Source organism: Cyanistes caeruleus, chromosome 34 (assembly GCF_971803275.1).
Source record: "Cyanistes caeruleus chromosome 34, bCyaCae1.hap1.1, whole genome shotgun sequence".
Taxonomy (NCBI): domain Eukaryota; kingdom Metazoa; phylum Chordata; class Aves; order Passeriformes; family Paridae; genus Cyanistes; species Cyanistes caeruleus.
The window spans coordinates 1,068,476-1,076,599 of record NC_141735.1 but is presented as its reverse complement, the minus strand read 5'-3'; the positions used below and the strand labels follow the sequence as shown (position 1 = coordinate 1,076,599).

Below are 8,124 nucleotides of genomic sequence, written 5' to 3'. Positions count from 1 at the left end.
TCCCCATCACCTCAGGGTGGGTTTTGGGGTGCTCAGGGGGATTTTTGGGGTGCTCGGGGGGGTTTTTGGGGGTCCCCGTCAGCTCAGGGTGGATTTTGGGGTGCTCGGGGGGGTTTTGGGGTGCTCAGGGTGGATTTTGGGGTGCTCAGGGTGGGTTTTGGGGTGCTCAGGGTGGGTTTTGGGGTGCTCAGGGTGGGTTTTGGGGTGCTCAGGGGGGTTTTTGGGTGCTCAGGGGGGTTTCTGGGGTGCTCAGGGGGGTTTTGGGGTGCTCAGGGGGGTTTTTGGGGGTCCCCGTCACCTCAGGGGGGTTTTTGGGGTGCTCAGGTGGGTTTTGGGGTGCTCAGGGGGGTTTTGGGGTGCTCAGGGGGGTTTTTGGGGGTCCCCATCACCTCAGGGTGGGTTTTGGGGTGCTCATGGGGGTTTTGGGGTGCTCAGGGTGGGTTTTGGGGTGCTCAGGGGGGTTTTGGGGTGCTCAGGGGGGTTTTTGGGGTGCTCAGGGTGGGTTTTGGGGTGCTCAGGGGGGTTTTTTGGGGTCCCCGTCACCTCAGGGTGGGTTTTGGGGTGCTCAGGGTGGGTTTTGGGGTGCTCAGGGGGGTTTTTGGGGGTCCCCATCACCTCAGGGTGGGTTTTGGGTGCTCAGGGGGGTTTTTGGGGGTCCCCATCACCTCAGGGTGGGTTTTGGGGTGCTCAGGGGGGTTTTTGGGGGTCCCCATCACCTCAGGGGGGTTTTTGGGGTGCTCAGGGTGGGTTTTGGGGGTCCCCATCACCTCAGGGTGGGTTTTGGGGTGCTCAGGGTGGGTTTTGGGGTGCTCAGGGGGTTTTTGGGGTGCTCAGGGGGGTTTTTGGGGGTCCCCATCACCTCAGGGTGGGTTTTGGGGTGCTCAGGGTGGTTTTGGGGTGCTCAGGGTGGGTTTTGGGGTGCTCAGGGTGGGTTTTGGGGTGCTCAGGGGGGTTTTTGGGGTGCTCAGGGGGGTTTTTGGGGGTCCCCATCACCTCAGGGTGGGTTTTGGGGTGCTCAGGTGGGTTTTTGGGGGTCCCCGTCACCTCAGGGTGGGTTTTGGGGTGCTCAGGACGCTGTCGGTGTCGTCCAGGTCGGCGCCGCTGTCGCTGGGGTTGAAAATCTCCAGGGAATCGTAAAGTTCATCCAAATCCTCGGCCACGGCTCGGATCCGCGCCGGGGACACGTGATCGAGGCCAAAGCCACCCTGGGGACAGCCCGGGGTCACTGTCACCTCCCCAGGGTCACTGTCACCCCCCTGGGGACACCCCGGGGTCACTGTCACCCCCCTGGGACACCCCGGGGTCACTGTCACCCCTTGGGGACACTGACACCTCCTGGGGACACCCCGGGGTCACTGTCACCTCCCCAGGGTCACTGTCACCCCCCCCGGGGTCACTGTCACCCCTCCTGGGGACACCCCAATGTCACTGTCACCCCCCTGGGACACCCCTGGGGACACCCCTGGTGTCACTGTCACCTCCCCAGGGTCACTGTCACCCCCCCCGGGGTCACTGTCACCCCTCCTGGGGACACCCCAATGTCATTTCCACCCCCCTGGGGACATCCCTGGTGTCACTGTCACCTCCCCAGGGTCATTGTCACCCCTCCTGGGGACACTGGCACAGCCCTGTCACCCCCCAGGGCCACCCCCACGGCACCGGGGGACACCCCTGGGTGCCCCCGCTGTCCCCTCGGTGTCCCCTCGGTGTCACCCCCCGTCCCCGATGTCCCCCCAGTGTCCTCTCGGTGTCCCCTCGGTGTCCCCGGTACCTCCTCAGACACCCGGAACCGCTTCAGCAGCGCCACGAATTTCTGTTTGATGTTGGGGTGCTGGGGAGGGGGGGGAGGGGCGGGAAAGGGTCAGGGACCCCCCCCCGGGACCCCCCGGGACCCCCCCCAAATCCCCGGGACCCCCCCCCAAACCCCCCGGACCCCCATCCCCCCCATCCCCTCCCCCCACCCTCCCAAATCCACCCCCGACCCCTCCCCAGCACCCACCAGGTGCCCCCTCCCCCACCCCAAGCCCCTCCCCCACCCAAAGCCCCTCCCCCACCCCAAGCCCCTCCCCCACCCCGAGACCCCTCCCCCACCCCAAGCCCCTCCCCCACCCCGACCCCTCCCCCACCCCAAGCCCCTCCCCCACCCAAAGCCCCTCCCCCACCCCAAGCCCCTCCCCCACCCCAAGCCCCTCCCCCACCCGCAGCCCCTCCCCCACCCCAACCCCTCCCCCCACCCCAAGCCCCTCCCCCACCCCCGACCCCTCCCCCTCCCTCAGCCCCTCCCCCACCCCAAGCCCCTCCCCCACCCCGAGACCCCTCCCCTCCCTCAGCCCCTCCCCCTCCCGCAGCCCCTCCCCCTCACCCTGCTGCCCCCCGGGCCTTCCTCCTCGTCTTCTTCCCCTTGGGCAGCTCCTCCTCCTCATCGAACAGGTCCTGGGGGGTCGGGGGGGTCAGGGGGGGTCGGGGGGGGTCGGGGGGGGTCGGGGGGGGTCCGGAATTGGGGAGGGGTCGCACCTGCCCGGGCAGGGCGTCATCGCTGCCTTCGGGCTCCGAGGAGAAACTTTCCTCATCTTCCTCCGAGTCCTGGTCCAGGTCCGGGGAGCGATCTGGGGGGGCAGAAATGGGGAGGGGGCGGGAAAAATGGGGAGGGGGAGGGGGGGGGTGAGAAAAATGGGGGGGGGGGGTTAAAAATGGGGAGGGGGCAAATAGAAAAGGGGGCGGCAAAAAATGAGCCCGGGAAGAGGCGGAAAAAAGCAGAAAAAAGGGAAAAATTGGGGAGGGGGTGAATGGGGGGGGCAGCCAGGACCCCCAGACCCCAAAGAGCCCCCCCAGGTGCCCCCCAGCACCCTGAGACCCCCCAAAAGCCCCTCTGGAGACCCCCAGCCCCCAAAGAACCTCCCCAGGACCCCCCCAGGACCCCCCAGAACCACCCAGGACCCTTCAGGACCCACTCAGGACCCCCCAGGACCCCCCCACGACCCCCCAGGACCCCTCAGGATCCCCCCACGACCCCACAGGACCCCCCAGGACCCCCCCAGGATCCCCCAGGACCCCCCCAGGATCCCCCCAGGACCCCCCCGCGCCCACCCAGGACCCCCCAGGACCCCCCAGGACCCCCAGGACCCCCCCAGGATCCCCCAGGACCCCCCCAGGACCCACCCAGGAGCCTTCAAGACCCCCCAGGACCCCCCAGGACCCCCCCAGGATCCCCCAGGACCCTTCAAGACCCCCCAGGACCCTCCAGGACCCCCTCAGGATCCCCCAGGACCCTTCAAGACCCCCCAGGACTCTCCAGGACCCCCCAGGACCCCCCAGGACCCCCCACGACCCCCCAGGATCCCCCAGGACCTCCCAGGACCCCCCGGCGCCCACCCAGGACCCTCCAGGACCCACCCAGGACCCCCCAGGACCCCCCGAGGACCCCCCCAGGACCCTTCAAGACCCCCCAGGACCCCCCAGGACCCCCCCAGGACCCCCAGGACCCCCCGAGGACCCCCCCAGGACCCCGCTGCGCCCACCCAGGACCCCCCAGGACCCCCCCAGGACCCTTCAAGACCCCCCAGGAGCCCCCAGGACCTCCCCAGGACCCCCCCGCGCCCACCCAGGACCCTCCAGGACCCACCCAGGACCCCCCAGGACCCTTCAAGACCCCCCAGGACCCCCCCAGGATCCCCCAGGACCCCTCAAGACCCCCCAGGACCCCCCAGGACCCCCCCAGGACCCCCCCAGGACCCCCCCGCGCCCACCCGCGCCCTTGGCTTTCCCCTCGGGCTCCACGGGCTGGCTCGAGAGCGCGACCACCCCGACCTCGGCCACGGGCAGGGGCTCGGTCAGAGCCCGGTGCAGGACGAGCGCCTGACCCCCCTCGCTGGGCAGCTGCAGCACCTGGGGGGCACCGAAATGGGTGGGGGGCACCCGGAGACCCCCCAGGAGCACCCAGAGACCCCCCCAGGAGCACCCAGGGACCCCCAGGAGCACCCGGAGACCCCCCCAGGAGCACCCAGAGACCCCCAGGAGCACCCAGAGACCCCCAGAGACCCCCAGGAGCACCCAGAGACCCCCCCAGGAGCACCCAGAGACCCCCCCCAGGAGCACCCAGGGACCCCCCAGACCCCCCTGTGGGGCACCCAAATCCAACCAGCCCCCCCTCGCTGGGCAGCTGCAGCACCTGGAGGGCACAAAAATGGGTGGGGGGCACCTGGAGACCCCCCAGGAGCACCCAGAGACCCCCGGAGACCCCCAGGAGCACCCAGAGACCCCCCCAGGAGCACCCAGGGACCCCCCAGACCCCTCCCCAGTCCCCCAAATCCCCCCCAAATCCCCCCACCCCTCTCCCCACCACAATTACAGACCCCGGGGTGCCCCCCTGAGCCCCTCCCCGGGGTTTGTGACCCCCCAAACCCCCCCGAGACCCCCCCCAAAACCCTCCCAGACCCCTCCCCAGTCCCCCCAAGCCCCCCAGACCCCTCCCCAGACCCCCCAAGCCCTCAAATCCCCCCCAAATCCCCCCCAAATCCCCCCACCCCTCTCCCCACCACAATTACAGACCTTGGGGTGCCCCCCTGTGCCCCTCCCCGGGGTTTGTGACCCCCCAAACCCCCTCGGGACCCCCCCGGGACCCCCCCCGGGACCCCCCGGGACCCCTCCCCACCTCGGCCATGTTGATGAGCCCCACGGCGAGGGTTTTGTAGCCCAGGAACGGGCGGTGCTTGGAGCGCTTGCGGCGCTGCAGCATCACCTGCAGCCGGTTCGTGTCGCGCTTCAGGAAGTGCCCGTACTGCGGGGGGGGCACCGGGGGGCACCGGGGGTCACCGGGGGGGGGCACCGACCCTCGGGGGGGTCAGGGACCCCCGGGGAGGGGGATTTGGGGGGATTTGGGGGGTCTTTGGGGGCGCAGGGTCAGCGAGGGCAGGGGTCGTGTGGTGATGGGGGAAGGAGGGGGGAGTTTGGGGAGGGGTCTCCGGTCCCGGGGGGGGTCACGGACATGGGGAGGGGTCTCCTGTCCCTGGGAGGGGTCAGGGACCCCCGGGGAGGGGATTTGGGGGGATTTGGGGGGATTTGGGGGGCGCAGGGTCAGGGGGGGCAGTGGTCGTGTGGTGATGGGGAAAGGAGGGGGGGTTTGGGGAGGGGTCTCCGGTCCCTGGGGGGGGTCTCTGATCCCTCGGGGGGGTCACGGACATGGGGGGGGGTCAGGGATCCCCGGGGAGGGGATTTGGGGGGATTTGGGGGGATTTGGGGGGCGCAGGGTCAGGGGGGGCAGCGGTTGTGTGGTGATGGGGGAAGGAGGGGGGGTTTGGAGAGGGGTCTCTGAGCCCTCGGGGGGGTCACCGACCCTCGGGGGGGGTCAGGGACCCCTGCTGGGGGTGAGTGACCCCCGGGGGGGGGATTTGGCGGGATTTAGGGGGATTTGGGGGGGTCTTGGGGGGCGCAGGGTCAGAGGGGGCAGCGGTTGTGTGGTGATGGGGGAAGGAGGGGGGGTTTGGGGAGGGGTCTCCGGTCCCTGGAGGGGGGTCACGGACCATGGGGGGGGTCAGGGACCCTCGGGGAGGGGGATTTGGGGGGATTTAGGGGGATTTGGGGGCACAGGGTCAGCGAGGGCAGGGGTCGTGTGGTGATGGGGGAAGGAGGGGGGAGTTTGGGGAGGGGTCTCCGGTCCCTGGGGGGGGGGTCACCGACCCTCGGGGGGGTCACGGACCATGGGGGGGGTCAGGGACCCTCGGGGGGGTCACGGAGGTGGGGAGGGGTCTCTGATCCCTAAATGAGGGGGTTTGACCCGGGGGGGGACGAGTTTTGGGGGGGGTCGCAGCATCCCCTGGGGCAGGTTCGGGGCGGTGGGGGCGGATTTGGGGAGCGGGGGCGGATTTGGGGGGGATCTTGGGTGGATTTGGGGGGGATTTTGGGGGAATGGGGGTGGATTTTGGGGGGATCTTGGGCGGATTTGGGGGGAATTTTGGGGAGTGGGGGTGGATTTTGGGGAGTGGGAGCCTATTTTGGGGTGGATTTTGGGGAGCAGGGGTGGATTTTGGGGTGGGATTTGGGGAATTGGGGATGGATTTTGGGGGGATTTTGGGGGGATTTCGGGGAGCGGGGGCAGATTTTGGGGTGGATTTTGGGGTCGGATTTGGGGAATTGGGGATGGATTTTGGGGGGGTTTTGGGGGGGATTTCGGGGAGCGGGGGCAGATTTTGGGGTGGGATTTTGGGGTGGGATTTGGGGCAGATTTTGGGGGGATTTTGGGGGGATTTTGGGGGGGATTTTGGGGGGATTTTGGGGAATTTGGGATGGATTTTGGGGGGATTTTGGGGGGATTTTGGGGGGATTTTGGTGGGATTTTGGGGAATTGGGGATGGATTTGGGGGGGATTTTGGGGGGGATTTCGGGGAGCGGGGGCAGATTTTGGGGTGGGATTTTGGGGAGCGGATTTGGGGCAGATTTTGGGGTGGGATTTTGGGGTCAGTCTGGGGGGTCCCCGCGGTGGGGAGGGGTCTCCAGCACCTGCAGGGAGAAGGTGAGCTGCAGCTCGGTCTCGGGGGGGCCCCCGGGGGGCAGCGGGATCTCGTTGGAGCGAAGGATCCGCTTGGAGCCCTGGGGGGGGGGGAAGGCTCGGGACCCCCGCGGGGACCCCCAAAAGGACCCCGGAACTCCTCGGGGACCCCTCCCCAAACAAAAAGGGACCACGCGCCCCCCCCCAGACCCCAGGGAGCCCCCCCAGAAACCCCCAACCCCCCCCCCATGGGTCCTTGGGGACCCCCCCAGCCCCTCCAGGGACCCCTGAGGACCCCCCAGAGCCCCCTCCCCTCAATTTCACGGCTGTGACCGCCCTGCCCAGAGCCCTGGCGACCCCCCAGGACCCCCCAAAACCCTCCAGACCTCCCCCAGACCCCCCCAGACCCCGTCAGGACCCCCCGAGACCCCCCCCCAGACCACCTCAGGACCCCCCAAAACCCTCCAGACCTCCCCCAGACCCCCTCCCAGGACTCCCCGAGACCCCCCCAGACCCACCCAGAGCCCCCCAGACCCCTCCAGAACCCCCCCAGGACCCTCCAGATACCCCCTAGACCCCCCAGGACCCCCCGAGACCCCCCCAGATCCCCATAGGACCCCCCCAGGACCCTCGAGACCCCCTCAGGACCCCCCCAGACCCACCCACAACCCCCCAGGCCCTTCCAGACCCCCCCGGACCCCCCCACCTGCAGCTTGACCGCGATGACCACCGAGCCCAGGTCTTTGGCCACCTCCCGGACCAGCACGAGCCGCCGCAGGGTGAGGCTGAACAGCCTGGGGGGGTCCGGGGAGGGGGGGGGTCTTACCCCAGAGACCCCCCCCCAAAAAAAAGGGTCCCTCGGGACCCCCCCAAAACCCCAAGGTGGGACCCCCACCCCCCGGGACCCCCCCTTAGCCCCTCAGGACCCCCGGGGGAACGCGAAGCCCCCTCCCCACGGAGGATCCGGGGCTCGGGGGGTCCCGGGGGGGTCCCGGGGAGGTCCCGGGGGGGTCCCAGGGGGGTCCCCGCGCCCCCCCCTCACCTGGGCACGCAGCTGGGCGAGCTGCGATCCACCTCCCATGTGGCGAACAGGTTCATGTGCACCGGCCCGGGGGGGGGTCCCGGGGGGGCTCCGGGCCCGGGGGGGGGCGCGGGGGGGCCCGGGGGGGGTCCCGGGGGGGCTCCGGGCCCGGGGGGGGCGCGGGGGGCGCCGCGTTCCGCCATCGCCGCCGCCGCGCCGGCCACGCCCCCCCCGCGCCTGATTGGCTGCCTCGCCGCATCGCGAGCCCTGATTGGGCAGCGCCCGGCCCGACCCCGCCCACGCGCGGCGCCGATTGGTCACCGCCCACCCCGCTGCGGAAAGGAGGCCACGCCCCTCTGTCAGGCGAGGCCACGCCCGGCGATGCGGAGGCCACGCCCACCAAGGCGCTGATTGGCTGATAGGTGATGAGGGCACGCCCCCTTGGGGGTCACCGAGGGGTCACGGGGGACAGGGACAAGGAGGGGACACGGGTGGGGGGGAGGACAGAGCGGGGACAGCCCGGGGGGCTCCTGGTGGCTCCGCCCCCTGTCCCCACCCTGTCCCCAACCCCCCCCCCCCCCCGTGTCCCTGTCACAAAGGGACAGAGGGGACAAGGCTT

General features: G+C 70.2%; 1 protein-coding gene across 1 annotated transcript; it reads right to left on the bottom strand.

Annotated features, from left to right (window-relative positions):
* Positions 1–626: 626 nt before the first annotated feature.
* On the bottom strand, positions 627–7,708 carry PACS1 (phosphofurin acidic cluster sorting protein 1). The gene is made up of 9 exons (XM_086870875.1): positions 7,527–7,708; positions 7,191–7,278; positions 6,496–6,585; positions 4,652–4,777; positions 3,747–3,885; positions 2,515–2,606; positions 2,363–2,433; positions 1,772–1,831; positions 627–1,205 (listed from the first exon to the last, which is right to left on the bottom strand). The coding sequence occupies exons 1-8, from the start codon at positions 7,706–7,708 to the stop codon at positions 1,795–1,797; spliced, it is 825 nt and encodes a 274-aa protein (XP_086727001.1). The 3' UTR covers positions 627–1,205; positions 1,772–1,794.
* Positions 7,709–8,124: the final 416 nt, after the last annotated feature.